This window comes from Vanessa atalanta, chromosome 2, assembly GCF_905147765.1.
Source record: "Vanessa atalanta chromosome 2, ilVanAtal1.2, whole genome shotgun sequence".
Taxonomy (NCBI): domain Eukaryota; kingdom Metazoa; phylum Arthropoda; class Insecta; order Lepidoptera; family Nymphalidae; genus Vanessa; species Vanessa atalanta.
Window position 1 is genome coordinate 6,689,852 of NC_061872.1, and position 17,703 is coordinate 6,707,554.

General features: G+C 37.1%; 1 protein-coding gene across 2 annotated transcripts in view; it reads left to right on the forward strand.

Annotated features, from left to right (window-relative positions):
• Nucleotides 1–17,703, forward strand: part of LOC125073214 (filamin-A) — a 99,422-nt gene that overhangs the window by 78,692 nt on the left and 3,027 nt on the right. For both annotated transcript variants that reach the window (XM_047683956.1, XM_047683964.1), the window contains 24 exons: nt 212–391; nt 483–557; nt 751–910; nt 1,633–1,781; nt 1,971–2,043; nt 2,139–2,306; nt 2,937–3,106; nt 3,230–3,322; nt 3,996–4,140; nt 4,567–4,652; nt 10,183–10,375; nt 11,751–11,972; nt 12,189–12,352; nt 12,877–13,027; nt 13,152–13,400; nt 13,917–14,137; nt 14,504–14,711; nt 14,826–14,954; nt 15,107–15,271; nt 15,596–15,753; nt 15,904–16,083; nt 16,750–16,894; nt 17,074–17,289; nt 17,496–17,669. In XM_047683956.1, the coding sequence (XP_047539912.1) occupies nt 212–391; nt 483–557; nt 751–910; nt 1,633–1,781; nt 1,971–2,043; nt 2,139–2,306; nt 2,937–3,106; nt 3,230–3,322; nt 3,996–4,140; nt 4,567–4,652; nt 10,183–10,375; nt 11,751–11,972; nt 12,189–12,352; nt 12,877–13,027; nt 13,152–13,400; nt 13,917–14,137; nt 14,504–14,711; nt 14,826–14,954; nt 15,107–15,271; nt 15,596–15,753; nt 15,904–16,083; nt 16,750–16,894; nt 17,074–17,289; nt 17,496–17,669 (3,874 nt within the window). The remainder of the gene's footprint in view (nt 1–211; nt 392–482; nt 558–750; nt 911–1,632; nt 1,782–1,970; nt 2,044–2,138; nt 2,307–2,936; nt 3,107–3,229; nt 3,323–3,995; nt 4,141–4,566; nt 4,653–10,182; nt 10,376–11,750; nt 11,973–12,188; nt 12,353–12,876; nt 13,028–13,151; nt 13,401–13,916; nt 14,138–14,503; nt 14,712–14,825; nt 14,955–15,106; nt 15,272–15,595; nt 15,754–15,903; nt 16,084–16,749; nt 16,895–17,073; nt 17,290–17,495; nt 17,670–17,703) is intronic.

Below are 17,703 nucleotides of genomic sequence, written 5' to 3' on the forward strand. Positions count from 1 at the left end.
CTTTGTACATTCATATATACTGTAATAGTTTTTTTTAAATAATATTGTATTTGCTCACATTTGTTCAAAATATGTTAGTTTATATAAATATAAATAAATCTTTGAAATGTTTCTGAGCCCAGGGTTATCAGATTTCAATCTAAACCAAAACCAAAAAATTCATAATTATTTTTAATGATTATACAAATTTAACTCTTACATATTATTCTAGGGCACACCATTTGTATGCAAAGCATATGACAGCAAACTTGTGAGTGTAAATGGTGGAGCTTCTGCTCGCATAGGTGTACCAGTACAACTTGCTGTTGATGCAGCTCAGGCTGGCGAAGGAAACCTCGAAATTACAGTTGCCGCAAGAGGCCTAAATATACCAACCCAAGTCCATCCACAAGTAAGTACTATAATCAATTACACTGAAAGAACGATTAAATTTTAAATAATTGTATATAGGCTGGACTTTCAATTTGATATTATTGTTACAGGGAAATGCCAGATTCACAGTATCATTTACACCAACCGAGGCTTGTGAACATGTTGTCAATGTATCATTTAACAAAGTAAGAATTTATACCTTAATAGTTGTAGATGTGTTAAGTCATAGGTGTGCTTCAGGTTAATTTATCTGCAAACACTAAAAAATATAATCTAATTTACATTAGTCATCACTCATGTCAATGTATGTTGATAATTTAGCATGGGTGCACCTTATTGAGTGAATAAAAATAATATGGTTCATAATCATTTTTCCAGATGCGTGTACCTGGCTGTCCTCTCATAATTGATGTATCAGAAGGTGGAGGGAGCAGTGCAAGAGTTACTTTACCTGGACCCGTACCCCTACACCAACCAGCAGCATTAACACTCCACCATCAATCAGCCACACTTGACCAAATAGAAGTGAATGTCGAAGGTATGTACGAAATCATAATTTCACCTAGATGTGTTTGATTGAATCATAAGATATTAGTTACACTAACATTTGAATACCACTTTATTGCCATGTAATAATAGTTTTGCTTAAAAAGAATGCAATTATAATTTGTTATGTGATATGTTTTAAAATTAAATCGAGCTAGTCATTTTTTCATAAATACTTTGGTTCTTTTACAGGCTGGCATAAATGAGAGAATTTGTATTCATTTTGAAAGATGAAATGAAAATTTTGAATAATCATAGGACAAAAATTTCCCCTTTTGGACAAACACAATTTTGAAGGAATGACTGAGTCACACAAAATAGTAGTATAGATTATAGAAAAAAACGAAAAAAAAAAACTGCTTCGCAATACTCACCAATTCACCTACTAACTCACGCTTATAGTTATAATCCTAATACGTATATCCCATTAATTTAACAAATTTAACCCGACACTAACTTAGGTTACGTTATATCGCTCACAGTACCAAAAGAAAATTTTATTTTATTATTAGATAAATATGTGTATATTAAGTAAAATATCAGAATACAATCAGCCATATTTTGAAGTATATAACATTTTACAAAGCTCATCCGCTTCGCCCTAACTCCTAACATTAAAAAATAGAGATGTGGATAAAACGAGAGTTAAATGAGAATCGAGCGTAGTGGAGGGGGCAAGGGCGTAGCGGTGAGCTGAGACATGGTGGGGCGTAGGTCCGAACGGCGCGTCGGTGCCGGCGGCGGTGGCGGCCGCGGGCGCCGGGACGTTCCGCGCTGAGTTCGTCCCGCGCGCCGTGGGCGAGCACCGCCTGAATGTACTAGTCGACTCCGCGCCCATACCTGCTAGTCCGTTTCATTTAAAGGTAAGATTGTACCATATCTTATCTTAAAATTAATAAGAATGATCACCAAGGAGCTTGTATTTAAAAAAAAGAAAGCTATGACATAAAATTGAATATGACAAAAAAAAGGTTCCATGTATGTCAAAAGTTCCAAACTGCACATCTTATATTTTTGTTTTTTTTTTTCTTCATAATTATTTTATCTGTTAGGTATACGATGTGACTGCTATAAGAGTTAAAGATGTCGCTCACGGCACAGTCGGGAAGCCTGTAACTTTTCTCGGTGAGTACGCGAGAGCTATAAATTATTACATAACACATTTACCTAACGAAACACTGTTCTAAATTTAAATTTCACACAATAATTTACCATGTTAGTTGAAACGATGGCGGCGGGGCCCGGTAACCTGGAAGTGACAGTGAACGGTGGTCGCGTACCCACTGCTGCAGCGGCTCAAGGAGCTCACACATATGCCATAAGCTTCACGCCGAGAGATCCTCGTCCACATACCGTGGAACTGCGGTTCAACGGAGACCATGTACCTGGTAAGTTCAGCATTTTAAATATTTAAAGATATACAGTGAATAAGACACAATAGAACACGGAAGTAGTAACACAGTAAAGTATAGTTGTACTATAAAGTACTTTTTGATTTATGTAGACTGATATTTATATTGAGAGACATTTATACTGCAGATGAATACCATATTATGATCAAAAAATAATAATGATAATACTCAAACTTAAATTCTGATGCCGCCGGTACTAAAAAAAAATGTTGGCAAAAATTACAAATTAAAGATAACACACACCAAAGGCATGAACAACATGTCTGTGGAGGTACAAATATAAATCTTAAACAATGTCTATACTTTATAATAAATAATCAATATTAAATTAAATTTATGCATGTAATATGTAAACTGAATTCTATTATACCGAAAAGAACTGACAGTAAACTTATAGACATAATTGTTACTTAATGTTAGAGCTTTGTGCACAAAACCCTACCATTAAGATATTGTAATTTTTTTATACCACACTTACATTTACCGTACTTCTGCGACAGGGATTAGGAAAGTAAGTATGTTTGTATGGTAAGTGTATTTTATGTAATAATTTAGGAGATATGTTTTTTAGATATTCATAGGTGCTTATAATATGAAATATTTCAGGCAGTCCATTCGTATGTCACGTGTCAGCACCGGCGCGGGTGATTGGTGCAGGATCAGGGGAGTCCCCCGACAAAGTATCCGTGGGCGACGCGTACACGTTCAGCGTTGATTCCCCAACATCCCCGCACGTTGAAGTGTTGGGTCCAGCCCGCAGGCCCGTATCTGTTCAGGTGACGTACAAAACACTTTTAATGATTTTTTTAAGTAAACGGAATGGGAACGGAGTGAGTGAGTTTTTATAAGTGAACGGAATGACGTATTGAATCATTTAAATGTATAATATTTTGTTTTAGGTTTCGGCTGAAGAAACTGTTGGTGAAAACGAACCGAGTAAAAGATATACGATATCATTCGTTCCCGTTGATGTCGGAGACCACAGCATAGAGGTATAGCTTATATACATAAATACTAATTGATACTCTCCCGCTTCGTTTGGCGTCAATTGCAATACCCCCCTTATATGAACAACCATTCTCCATCTCTAGCGATATCCCGGTGATGATATTACGTCCAGTATTTCGAACGTGATTTAATGACAAATATCAAAACACTAATAAACCTTTCGATAAAGTTTAGTAAAGGACATTTGATGATAGCCGAGTGTCGTTTTTATTGGGTCGAAGGACTACCGTCGATACATTAAGTGGCAGATGATGTATTTATTAGTCCACCAAACCGCTGCTAAACGACTTACTGTATACGATATTCTAATAGCAGGAGGAGAAGAACCAATTTGCATATATACTATTTGTTAATAGATCTGCTATATTTTGAATTACAAACTGCTATTGATTCATATATATTTATTTATAATACAATTCCAATCAACTACTAAAATATATTTACACTTTAATTAAACCTCAACAGTTATGAAAACATTTCACCAAAATTTAAAACGCCCTTTTTTTACAAATCCATAATGTAGACCATAGATTATTTTCATGTCATGTCAATTCAAGGTCGAATTTGTTTATTTATGTATGCTCCTGTCATTTGAATCCGCTATAGTATCCTGCTGTACAGTATCAGTAGTAGGACTGTATTTGTATATTGTTTTAGGTTCGTGCCGGTGCAATGGGTGGTCACGTTGAAGGAAGTCCGTTCCTAGTTAAAGCTTACAGTGCGTCTCGTGTCTCCGTAACTGATATATCTCCCGGTGTCGTTGGAAGACCGGTTTCCTTCACCATCAATGCCTCCCACGCAGGTAAATAGCATTTTTTGTTGTCTTTCTGTAAAAATCGTTTGTTTAGCTGATAAAACTTTACTTATGTGCTTCGACAACTGTAGTAGTATTTGGATTCATTTTCAAAAGATATATTATAGCAGTATTGGAGATTCGCCCACGAGGTTATAAATCATTCAGGTGTTACAGAACGCGTAAAGGTTTTGCTTGTTTAACGATAAACACTTTTAGTTCTCAAAAGGATAATGTATCTTCCTGTGATTCGTATGTTAGGAATATAAAAAAAGTAACATTTTTATTTTATATAATGAAACAATTATGTATTTTTGATCATTAAAGTCTTATATTTTCTAAATAAATCCTTCTAATAGTCAATTTACAATTTTATTATAAATTTAGTACTAAGTTATAGTTAGTGTAGATTAATACTCATGGTCATTATTTCAGGCGCCGGCAACTTGGAGATCATTGTAGCAGTGAACGGCAGGAATGTACCTAATTACGTCCAAAGCGAAGGAAACGCTAGATTTAAGGTACGGTTCAGACATGGCTGTTATAATTATTGAAAACATTATATAAAGACTTACAGCTTTTTCTGTAATTGTCTTCTGCTTTCTAAAGTCAAATAAAAGTGCCCACGTGCATGGTTAAAATTGAACTTTTAAGGGTTAGACGCACTATTTTGTATATTTAATTCCATATGACATATCACTTGCACACACACATTTAAATAAAAATTTAAATTCTGTTCACTCACGAAAGCGCGCCTCTCTGTGTTAAATTATCGCGATGCATTAAGTGATGCTCGTGCTTACAAGATGTTGTAGTGTGTGTGTGAAACAACTAATGAAATAAAAATAATACAAATTGATACTTTAATTAATTAATTTTAACCAACAGTATTTAAAACGGGATAGATAGATAGATAGATAAAAACTTTATTGCACACAAACATAAACAGGAAAAAAAAAAACAGTAATAACAAATATAGGTAAAAGAAAGTGGTGTACAAGGGCGGTCTTATTGCTATAAGCAATCTCTACCAGACAACCCGTAGTAGTAAAGAAGCAAAGTCAAAATATATGGGTAGTGCAAATAATAATAAGAGAAGCGAAGGTAATCCAAACAATTATAAAAACCTAACTACATACATACATACATATATATATACATACATACATACATACATACATATACGCATAAATACATACAAATATACTAAATACATATAAATATACTTATAATATATACAAAATGAATTTAAGACATACATATAATTCACTGTAAATTTAAAGATCATCAACTTTGAATAAATAATAATTGAATAAACGATTTTTAAAGGAGTTTATAGATTCTGACTGGCGAATATCTGAGGGGAGAGAGTTCCAAAGCTTGGCAGATTTAGCTGTGAAGGAATTGCTAAAATAATTGGAATGACAGGTCGGTAACTTAAGGCGGTTGTCATTCCATGAACGGAGACCAAGGCTATGTGTTTGGCCTGAGCCGAGAAAACAGAAAGACTCTTTTAAATAGGAAGGAGAAAGAGGATTGTAAAGGATAGTGTAAAGAAGAAGGAGAATGTGAAAGTTACGACGGAGTCTTATAGGAAGCCACTTAAGTTGTAGACGGAAGGAAGAGACATGATCATATTTTCGTAAACCGAAAATAAATCTTATGCACATGTTTTGCAATCGCTCTAGTTTGTCAAATTGAGTTTCGGTTAAATCCAAGTAGCATTGATCTGCATAATCAAGTATTGGCAAGAGAAGAGCATTGGCTAAGGATTTCTTAATATTTATGGACAGAAGGTTTTTCCATTTTCGTAACCGCCCTATTGCAGCAAACAATTTACGACTTACCTCTGCAATTTGTGGAGTCCAAGAAAGGGAATTATCTATTAGAATTCCTAAGTTTTTAACAGATGGAGTGATGTTTAAAGCAAAGGAGTCAAATAGAATAGGAGGTAAGGCGTTTATATCCACTTTCGCAAGTTGTTTTGGGCTTCCTATGATGGTAATCTGTGATTTAGCCGCATTTATGTGCAGTCCATACGACTTACTCCAAGTACAGATTTTATCCAGATCGCAGTTTATCCTGTGAATAGCGTCCGTAATGTCAGGTGAAGGCGCAGCAATGTACAGTTGCAAGTCGTCCGCATATAGATGATAAGAGGAAAGAAGTTTAGGAAGAGAATTAATAAATATAGCAAAGAGAAGTGGTGAGAGGACACTTCCTTGTGGGACTCCACAAGAAAGTGGAACTAGGGTAGAATATTTATTATTAGCAACTACACATTGCCGGCGATTACCGAGAAAACTGCAGAACCAGGCAAGAGCACTATCGGAGACACCGATTGATCTTAGTATGGCAAGTAGCACATCATGATCAACGGTGTTGAAAGCATTGCTAAAGTCCAATAGTACCAAGACAGTCAGCAACTTATTGTCCATATTGAGACGAATATCGTCACAAACTTTGACAAGCGCTGTAACTGTGCTATGCCCAGATCTGAAGCCAGATTGATACCGACTGAGAGTATGGTTTTTAGAAAGAAAAAGGTTGAGTTGAGAAAAGACTATACGTTCTAATACTTTAGACAGGAAAGGAAGTATGCTAATAGGACGGAAATGTGAAAATAACGTAGGGTTATTGGTCTTAGGGAGAGGAATGACATGTGCAGTTTGCCATGCAATAGGGAATTCGTTTGAGGATAAAGAAAAATTAAATATATGAGAAATAATAGGCGTAATAAAATCAAGGATTAATAGGATTAGTTTTCGACTGATACCATCACTACCAGTCGCATCCGATTTAATAGCTAAAATATGTTTTTTTACTTCGTCTGGAGTGACAGGCTCGAATTTAAAAGGATGGATAACGTCAGGAGGCAGGGAATTAATATTATTTAGGGTGATTACTTTGGCATGACTGTCTAATAATGCTGTAGCAGTGGCAAAATACTTGTTTAATGCATCAATGTCAATGCTTAGCGGCAAATTGCTACGTTGTCGGCCGATACCTAGGGAGCACAAGAATTTCCAAACACTGGCCTAACTTTTATTTTCAATAGAGTCGTGGATAAATTTTCTTTGTGCGTCTCTGCAGGTTTTGTTGCATCGGTTACGTAGCTTCTTATAATGCTCGTAATTAGCATCAGAAGGTGTTAGTTTATATTTTGATTTAGCCGCATTACGTTTTGACATCAGCCTTTTAATATCCGGGGTTAACCACGGTGCTGGAAGATGTTTGAGTTTGATTGGGCGGAGTGGAGCATGTTTATCATAGAGTTGGGTTAGTAAGGAATTAAAAATGTCAAGTTTATCATTAATAGAAGGAGCATTAAAAACCATATCCCAGTCGATGTCATTAAGGTCAGACAAAAAGCTTGTGTTGTCGAAATGTTTAAAGTTTCGACGCATGACAATGGTTGGCCTGGTTTTTGGGGGACGAATCCTGTAGGACACGTAAATGAGGTCGTGGTACGAGAATGCTTCGGCAGGGCACTGGCCATGCGTATCCACAAACTCGGCAGATGAGACGATCTTTAAGTCAAGTGTCGAGGATGTGCAATTGGGGAAAAAGTGTGTTGCATCAGTCGAAAGTAATGTAAAATTGAGGCTGTTTATTAAATTTTTAAGACGCTTGGCACGTGAATCATTTTTAAGGACGCACGTGTTAAAGTCACCCAAGATGATAGAGTGGTCGACAGTAGGACTATATAGTTCTAGTAGATTTTCCAAATGTTGAAAATAGTCTATAAGTAATGAAGGGCTGTAGAAAACGCCGAGCAGTATCTTTTTGGAGCCAAATATTAGTTCCAGAAAGATATGCTCGGAGAAGGTCGAGTATTGTGCTGGTGATTTGTCGATAATCGTAAAAGGAATATTGTTGCGCAGGTAAATTGCAACACCGCCGCCACCTTTTCCCACGCGATCATTTCGAATGAGGTGAAAATTAGGTAAAGAATAATAGGATGAAGGTAAATTAGGTTTAAGAAACGTTTCAGAAACCAAAATAGCATGTATATTATCGTTGTTAAAAGAGGAAACAAAGTCTGCATAGTGTGAGGGAATGCTTTGAGCATTAATGTGAACAACATTGAAGTTTCTAGGGTAAGGAGAAAAGGCAGAATCAAGGAGAGAAGAAAGAGGCACAGAAGCACTATGAAAACTATTATCAGGTGATGAGGAGAAGGAATGAAAGTTGTTATCGCAATCAGAATCAGAATTAACATTACTTTCGTTTAAACTCATAGAGGTAATAATAACACGTTTATAAAAATAATAATAATAGATAAATAACTAAGCGCTGAATAAAAATAACAATAAACAAATACGTAAAAAAAATATATATATATAATTTATTTAATATTATTTATAATGAACGACCGGTCTTCACCCACCAGTTGCACGAGAGAGATTGCTTAAGGTTTAAATTAACCTCAGAAAACTAATAACAAACTTAAAAGTTAAAAATAAATAAAAAAAAAAAAAAAATATTTTACAACAAAAACAAGAATCACAATAACAACAATAAAAATATATATAAAGAATTTTAAATAAAATTCTGTTAAAACAAGATATCTAATTCAACCTTCAGTCAATTTAGTTGTCTATGATATCTATATCTATGACACTTTAAAATCAAATATTGTAAAAGGACTTGCGTCCAGAGCCATAAAAATCGTCAAATACATTTGACGTTAAATGTCAAATAACTCAATGTTGACTCGATGTAAACAACATTGAAATAACATTGAATTAATACGAGGGTGTTAAATTTAGAGCATAATCTATCTTACTGGCAAAGTAAATTAAGACAATATAAAATTTTAGTGAAAGTAAAAAAGAAAAATAATAATAAAATTAGTTAAATTATTTTTTGATAACCCTCTTTGAACGAGTTTGGTTGATAACTTTACCATCTTTCTGGCTTTGACTCGTCGATGGAAAACTTGCACCTGAGGTACTCGCAGCAGCAACTCCAGATGAAGAGGAAACAGCGTTGAGATCAGCCATTTTGAAGATACGGTGATGTGATCCGTCCGATCCAAGAACAACAATTTGGCCATCCTTCGTCCAACACTTAGTGACTCCAAATCGTTGTCTGGCAGCCAGGAAGATGTTATGCCTCTCCTTGGTTAAGAACTCCGACATAGTCACACCAGAATTCTTAAGTGCAGTTTTAGCGAACCAAATTTTGTTTCTTAACGCTAAATCAGTGAACTTAATCAGAATAGCCCTGGGTTTATCAGCATTAAATTGGCCTAAACGATGGCAACGCTTCACAGTGTCTACACTAATATCAGACAACTTTAGGTGATCATTGAGTGTCTTTATCGCTACCGAACAGACTTTTTCATTTTTAGTCTCTGGAATACCATGTAACAACAGGATTTTTCTGCGACTCCTCATCTCCATTTCTTCATACTTTCGTGTGAGGATATCGACCTGCTGTTGAAGACCATCAAGAGCAGTCAAAACAAAACTCCTAAAAGAATTGAATTGTGCAGTAATATTGGATGTCGGGCTGGTAGCTGGGATAGAATTCTGCAGATTACACTGGAACTCTGCCATCCTAGCGTTAAAGTGTTCACTCAATTCGGCGATGCTGTTTTGTATTGAGTCCATAGTAATAAAATGTGTCAAATGTGATGATGTTGATATTATAAACCTTGAAATGTGCACAATTTGCTGAGGAATTTTATTCAGGAAAGTAGAACTGGCAGGTATAAAACCTTTAAAGCATGTTCATTAATAATATTATATTAAATATAATATATTTTTAATTATAAAAGGGAGCAAAAACAAAAACGATGTGTAACTTATTTCACTCCTACCCACGAAAAAAGACGGGAATTATAAGATGGTAAATACCATCTTATAATTTTAACCAATTAAAAATTAGATCATATTTGTTAATGCAAGCCAATATTTGTAAGACCACCGCCCATTGTCGACGGCGCAGTAAGAAATATTAACCATTCCTCACATCGCCAATGCGCCACCAACAATTGTCACCAAGTTTGACAGAAATGTTGCAAGGCATGTTGAAATGTTCCAGGTGAACTTCAAGCCCACGGAGGCGGCGCCGCACACGCTGTCGGTGCGCTTCAACGGGCACGCGGTGCCGGGCTCGCCGTTCTCGTGCGCGGTGTCGGCGCCCGCCGCCGCCGCCGACGCGCGCGCCGCGGGGCCCGGCCTCGCCTCCGCGCCGCGCGGGGAGCCCGCCGACATACACCTCACCGGCTTCCATAGTGAGTTAACCCTTTAAAAACATCTTGGGTACACTTGAATACTTGTCGAAATCTCACAAGATCAATAATAAAATGTTTTCGCTCTTATATATCGAAAATATTTCACATCCCTTTCATTTGTTTTTGGAAATCAATCACACCCCATCTGCATATGTGTTTTTTAAAAAAACGAACCTTACCAATCACTTTTCTGAATTAAGTTTTTGAACAAATTCCGAAAATTATAACATAGTAGTAAATTATTTCACAAATATCTTTAAAATATTTTAAAATTAGTTTTATGTTATTGTATATATATTGTAGTTTTATGTATATATATATTGCTTGATAATTGATACTACCATTCAAATTAGTACGAAGTCTAGAGTCTATTTTATAAAACATATTATTATCTATTTTATAATACTGGCTGGATTTTGTAACTGATATTTTGAAACAGTTTCAACCAGATGTTTCACTCAGATTGAATTCAAATTTGACACCGTGTATCCTCCGAATTGTCACTAAAATACAGTCTAGAATACTAAATAAAGTAATTTATTCTGAGTGCCATTTTAAGAACTTATTTTATTCTGTGTCTGTTATAATCTGTCTACATTTATTTTGCTGTATATTATTTACATTTGCTAACAATTTATAATCATTGTCTGTTTGTTTATTTAACAAATATGAATGCTTATAAACATAATACATTGACGTTTATGAATAGTCTCTTAGTTCATTATCTTTTAGCATCATAGGATCGTGTAACATGTTCAGTAGATATTGAAGTGTTTGAATATAAGTCTTGATAAATTGTTACACAGCCATGTTGAAGCTGGGCTTTATGAATGGATATAAATTATTTTTAATAAAATGTAGGTACTTATTTATTTATATGCATATTATATATTCAAACTATGTTGACTATGTTCTCGGTTTCGAATATAAACTGTGGCAATACTAATTTAATCCAATTAAATAAAGCATAGTGCTTGATATGTCTGGCGTGCGTGACTTCTGTGGGGCTGTTACATAAGAGCAAACTCGACACTCACACAGAATAATACAGTGAAATGTCAGAAAGTGATATGCCATATTGCCTATAATAATTAAAATTAAGATACAAAGTGAGTTCTTACAGAAGAGTACTATTAGTCTTTATCCCTAATAATGATTTCTACGATTCATCTTTTAGAAGTAATTATAAAACCGTTACATATAACATTCTTATCTTAAATCATAAATACATATTATTTATATTTGTTGCAAGTTTGTATAAAGGAATTTCGGTTAAGCATTCCTATATATCGAGCACGCAATCCCTCCTATAAAGGGGAAAAAGGCAAGCAGATGAAAACTAGAATGATTTAAAAACTTCTAATATATTTTTCAGCTGGAGAACCAACTATATTCGTTACTGGACCCGGCGGTAGCAGTGTCCGTTCTCGAGTAACTCCATCTGGGGATGGCCGTTACACTGGTACTTACACGCCGGAAGCGGTGGGAAGACATAGCGTGCAAGTCCAATGTGCTGGAAGACCTGTCCCCGGCTCGCCTTTCACGTGCAACGTGTATGACGTACGAAGAGTCAGAGTTACGGGACTTGGACCTGGGGGTAGGTTATTTGAATGAAATTAACAGTCCATCTGCGTAATAACTGACAATCATTGTGTAATACGTACAATATTGTTTCTTAGAAGTAGAATATTTCGTAATGACAATTATATTCGTATGATTAACGTATCTGCCTATTTCAACATATGACAATACATTTAGATGATACTGTATATGCGACTTAATTAAAATAAATTAATTGTGAAACTCTTTACAGATCTAGAAGGGACATTAGAAGGATTTAATCTGGACGAAAATGCTGATGAGGAGCGAGGCGTTGAAGTTGGCAAGCCTGTCACATTCAGTGTAGACGCCGCTGGAGCTGGAGAGGGCACCCTCGAGCTGGTTGTGTCTACACCGTCAACCACTGTCAAAGCTGAAGTGAGTACTCACACACGAAGTCTCTTATGTTAATTTATCGACTTGCTCATACTAATGTATGATAGACGCCCGTGTTTACAATAAATAGTAGTCTGCGAGAAAGGACTACAAGAAAAGCAAAAAAAATACATGTGCATCTCGGGACGCCGGACAGAAGTGATAACTTAAGCAAATCGCTGCCGTAAGCGTAAGAGAAAAGGAAGCCTGACAGACTGGCGCCCTAACGCGTTACGTAACTAAGCGGTTTACCCATGAGAAGTTATCATTTCAAAAATACAAATTAAATTATAAGATAATAGATCGGATCCTTCATATTTTTTTCTAATGAGTGTTTTCAAACAAAAGTAATCGACTACAAATTAATGTGAAAAAATTCTAGCAATAAGCAAAAAAAAAGCGATACAGAAAAAAGTCTGTATCGCTTTTTTTTTTGCACAAACACCACACACAATTCAATACATGATTCATTAGCAGTAGACAACCAACCATTTATTGATATTTAATTTAACCTTAACTTGCCTTAGGTAGTAGCAGTCGCCCGAGGGCTGTACGACGTGACGTTCGTCCCGGTTTCCCGCGAAGCGCACCGCGTGTCCGTCACGTTCAACGAGCAGCCCGTCCCCGGCAGCCCCTTCGTATGTCGAGTTAGCGAACCGCACACATACGTTCAAATAGGTAAATCACTAATTCATTTTAAAATCAAATTTTTAAACTGTACTTTTATTTATAGAATTTAATGTCCGTGTAAGTTAAATATTTAATTTTACTTTCTTAATGTATGTTATAATTGTATTTAAAGGTGGAATGGCATCAATAGAAATCGATGAGACTCTATCGGATGTTGAAGTTGTATCTCCCGCCGGATCACGGATATTCGAAGCCCATCTCGAAGACACAGGTCTCCTAACATTTCCCGCTAACCGCGTAGGCAGATATCTAGTGAGGAGCTCCAGAGGGCCCATCGCGGAGGTGGAGGCGTTGGACGCGTCTGCAGTGAAGGTGCTGTCTATTGGAGATGCGGTGGCACATCGGCCTGCGATATTAACTGGTGAGATTATAAATAAAATCATAAAAAAAGGGATTTCATCCGTGAGATTTCATTCCGTCCGTATACAAATCGGTGAGAATTAGGTAATATATTGAACGTAGCTTATCGTAATTGACGCACACTCTCGATAAATAGTATAAAGTAAATTATATATGATGGTACCACAACTTAATTAAAAACTACTAGTGGGCCAACGTCTAGACAAGTAAACCCAAGCTACCCACACTCGCTCGCCGTTCAGCGGTGTAATAATCTAAATTTACGAAAAGCGCTAATTGTGTTATTTAGTTGTGATTATTTTGTATGTTTATTTAAAATAAAAATACACATAATACTCCTGGTTCTGGTACCCTACATACATATACCACCAATAAACAAATACAGAAAAGACTAAGTATAATAAGGAAAAGCGGCATTTCGTGAGACCTCGAAGGCGATGGCCCACTGGTAGTTTTCCTCTAAGCTGTGCTGATACCGTGCGAAGAGTTATTCTAATCCGGCGTTGGGCGTCGGCAGTGAGCACGGCGGGCGCGGGCGCGGGGCGGCTGGCGGCGCGCGTGTGGTGCGGCGGCGCCAGCGTGGCGCACTCGGTGCGGCGGCGCGGCGGCGCGCGCATGGAGCTCGTGTGGCACCCGTCGCGCGCCGCCGCGCACCGCCTGGCGCTGCTGTGGAGCGGCGTGCCCGTCGCGCGCGAGCCGCTGCTCGTCGACGTGCTGCCCGCGCACCACGGCCAGGAGGTAAACTATACGCTATTTATATAGGTAGGACTCTATGCAGTTCCATCTTAAGGGCACAACCCCTACTTCATTATCTTACCGAACCAAACACTAGTATTTTATTTCTCGGTATACTCATTTCAAAGATGAGTGAGCCAGTGTAATTGCAAAAACAGACAAGACGGTTTAAATTTGTTAAATTCACTAGTCGGGACACATTCATGCATCGCTTATGTAGACACATTCAAAGAATACCACTTACTACCTAGTAGTTTAGATAACACATCAAAATGAAGATGTCCATTTTTGGATGTCAAAAAAACCAAAAACAAAAAAAATATAAAAACCACTATAATATTTAAATTTATAGTATTCATTTTTCATCAGGTGGCAGCATCAGGCCTTGGTTTGTACCAGGCTCAAGTAGGGAAAGTGGCATCATTCAGTATAGACACACTCGGGCGACCCGCGAGAGAGTTTGATGTCGTTGTGTCTGGACCAGGCGCTAGAGCACTACCGGTCAGATGCTACCAGACAAAATCCGGTCTCTTGCAAGCAGAATATTCGATTAATGAAGTTGGACAAAGCACAATAGGTTAGATATGAACCAACTGTTATGATATACAAATATATCAATCTTTGTTTAGATTTGCGGTGCGATTATTCTTAATTTTAAGTGTGTTTAAAATATTTTGTTTTAATTACGCAGAAGTACTACACCTTTCCAAACCGGTCACTGGCAGCCCATTCACATGTGAATCCTTCGATCCGAACAAAGTTATAATATCAGGTCTGCCAACTGGGAACATCATCGTTCAAACTCCTATCAATTTCACAGGTAAAATTATATTTATAATTGAAATGAATTGAAATAAAAATTTTATTTATATTAATTGAAAAATCTAGAATAGTCTAGATGCAGCGATAAAAAAATCTTAATACGTCTAATTCGAAGCAAATATGCTTATTTTATTGTTTTGTTATTTATAGTGGATACAAAGGACGCTGGTGTCGGCGAACTGGAAGTTATCTGTGAAGCAATGGGTGAAAGGCGAGTTCGGCTACCTATTGACATAAGGGAAGATGGACACACGCATAAAGTCCGCTTAAGACCGACAGTGCCTGCTCACTATCGCATCTATATCACTTATGGAGGTACATATTCTACCTAATATAAATAGAAGAGGTTAAATGTGTTATAAATTAATTTAAATGTTTTAGATTTGATTGATTTCACTCTTAATATAATTCCGATTTTATAGTCCTTCTGAGCCGGATTTTTGTCTACCTAGCTAGTTTCCTTATGCTAGGTAACTTTTTCTGTGATATAAAGTAACCTACGTTCACTTCTAGACTATAATCTATATCTTTGACAAATTTCACTTAGATCCGTACAGTCGGTCCCGCGTGATTGAGTAACAAACCATTCATCCAATCTTTCGTATTCATGATATTAGTAAGATTATCAATGAATTGCAGGAGCTCCAGTAGTAGGTAGCCCGGTGTCGCTCGGTGTTCTCAGCGGTAGAGCAAGCAACGCAGCGCGATGCTCCGGTACGGGACTCGCGCATGCGCACGTCGGTAAAGAAGCCGCCTTCACCATTCACTGTGTAGAGGACACGGCGCCCACTGTACAGGTACATAAATATTTTACGAAATCATAATAACTGTAATCTTGAGTTCATAGAGTTTTCCTTTTAAAACTTACGATGGTGCATTAAAATAGAAAGAAGAATTATTGTGTGTGTGTATTTTCTATGTAATTTTTTTTTCTAAATTACTTTCAGGTTGAAAAATTGACAGATAGCAAAGAAGACACAACAGATTCAGGTCTGCTAGAATGCCGAGTGGTGGCAGGTGCACCCAAAGAGTGGCTCTGCGCGTACATTCCTCTCGTAGTAGGATTATACGAAGTTAGAATATTCTCCTCATCAGGTCCATTGCCAGGAAGCCCGTTTTCTGTTAAAGTAAGTACATATTATTGCATCCAATTTCTATAACTAACAAATATACATAAACAATGCACATTACGCGCAAATGTTTCCTATTCCTTACGACCGGAGAGAAATCAACCACAAAAATTAATATAAATGCTTTCCAGTTCGCGAGAATGTAACACAGCCAAGTACTTTAAAATCTTTATAGTCTTCATGGGAGGTGTTAGACAAATAAATAACTTTGACATTGAATTGAATCGATATTATTGATAGATATCTTGGATAATCTATGGTATTCACTATGGATTCGTGAATTTTGAATGTAAAATAAAATTTTAAAAAAGTACTAAAGTTGAATGTATTGTATTATAAATACAGATATACAGCGAATTCGTAATAATTCGGTTTGTTTATTTGTGATCCTTCTGCCATTGGAATAAACTATACAAAACTACGTGAATCAATTTTATACGGGTTTAAAACTTAAGCTAAAGCAATGTTGCCTACATTGTTAATTTATTGTATCTTTTATATTACTTTTAGAGTTAAATTTGATTTTATTTAGTGTGATGTATTTTATATACAATGGTCTTTCTTTCTCGTATTTTAGACCTTATCCTTGATATTACAAAGAGCTTATATGTAAATATTAAATTACAATTTATAAGTTAATAATATTTTAATATGTTTGATCAGGTAATAGATACATCTGCGATTGTGGCGGTGGGCGGATGGGGTACTGACAATTCGGGTCGGGTGAGAGCGCCTTCTAAATTAGTGCTGGATACCAGTAATGCGGGTCCGGGAACGCTCGAGTGTCTACTAGCTGGAAGACATCAACGTAAGTTTATTATTTACTAATTTTTATTCGCGGAAAATACTCATCTAATGACATTCATGTCTATGATTTGCTTCCAATTCTCTTTATTTGCTAATAATAATAATACATTTTTAAAAAAGAGTTAAAGAAAAAAGACTATGGACTTTTCACTTATTTATTGTGACATTTCTCAAATACAGGCGTGGAGACAGTTTCGGGACGAGCAGTGGTCACACTAACGGTAGTGGAAGGAGTTAGTGGGGAGCAAGAGCTAGAGCTGACCTATAACGGAGCGTTGGTAGCCGGAGCACCTCGCAGGGCCCTCGTGGCGTCCGGCAACACCGCCGACAGGGTCACGCTGGCCGGACGAGGGCTGGCTCACGCCGCGCCGCATACGCCCGCCGTGTTTACTATTGGTTAGTCCCATTATTTGAACCTTTCAGTAGAAATAGAAGACCTTGAGATTGTAACATTTTTACTCGATCCTGCAGTATAATAGTGATCACACGCTCGTGTTATTATACCCTCATGATTATACAATGTATAAAATTCTGCAATAACTATACTTATCTAGAGTAGTGTGGTACGCTAGTGTCGGATGTGACGTATGGTTACCTTGCAGACGGCAGCGCGGCGGGCCCGGGCGCGCCGGAGGCCACGCTGACGTCGTCGGAGGGGGAGGCGGTGTCGGTGTCGCTGTCGGCGGCGGGGCCGGGCCTGTGGCGCGCCACCTACACCCCGCGCCGCCCCGGAGACCACCAGCTACGTGTCGTGTGGGCCGGCAGACTCGTAAAAGGTAACCAACACACTACGTTTGCGGAAAAATCGCA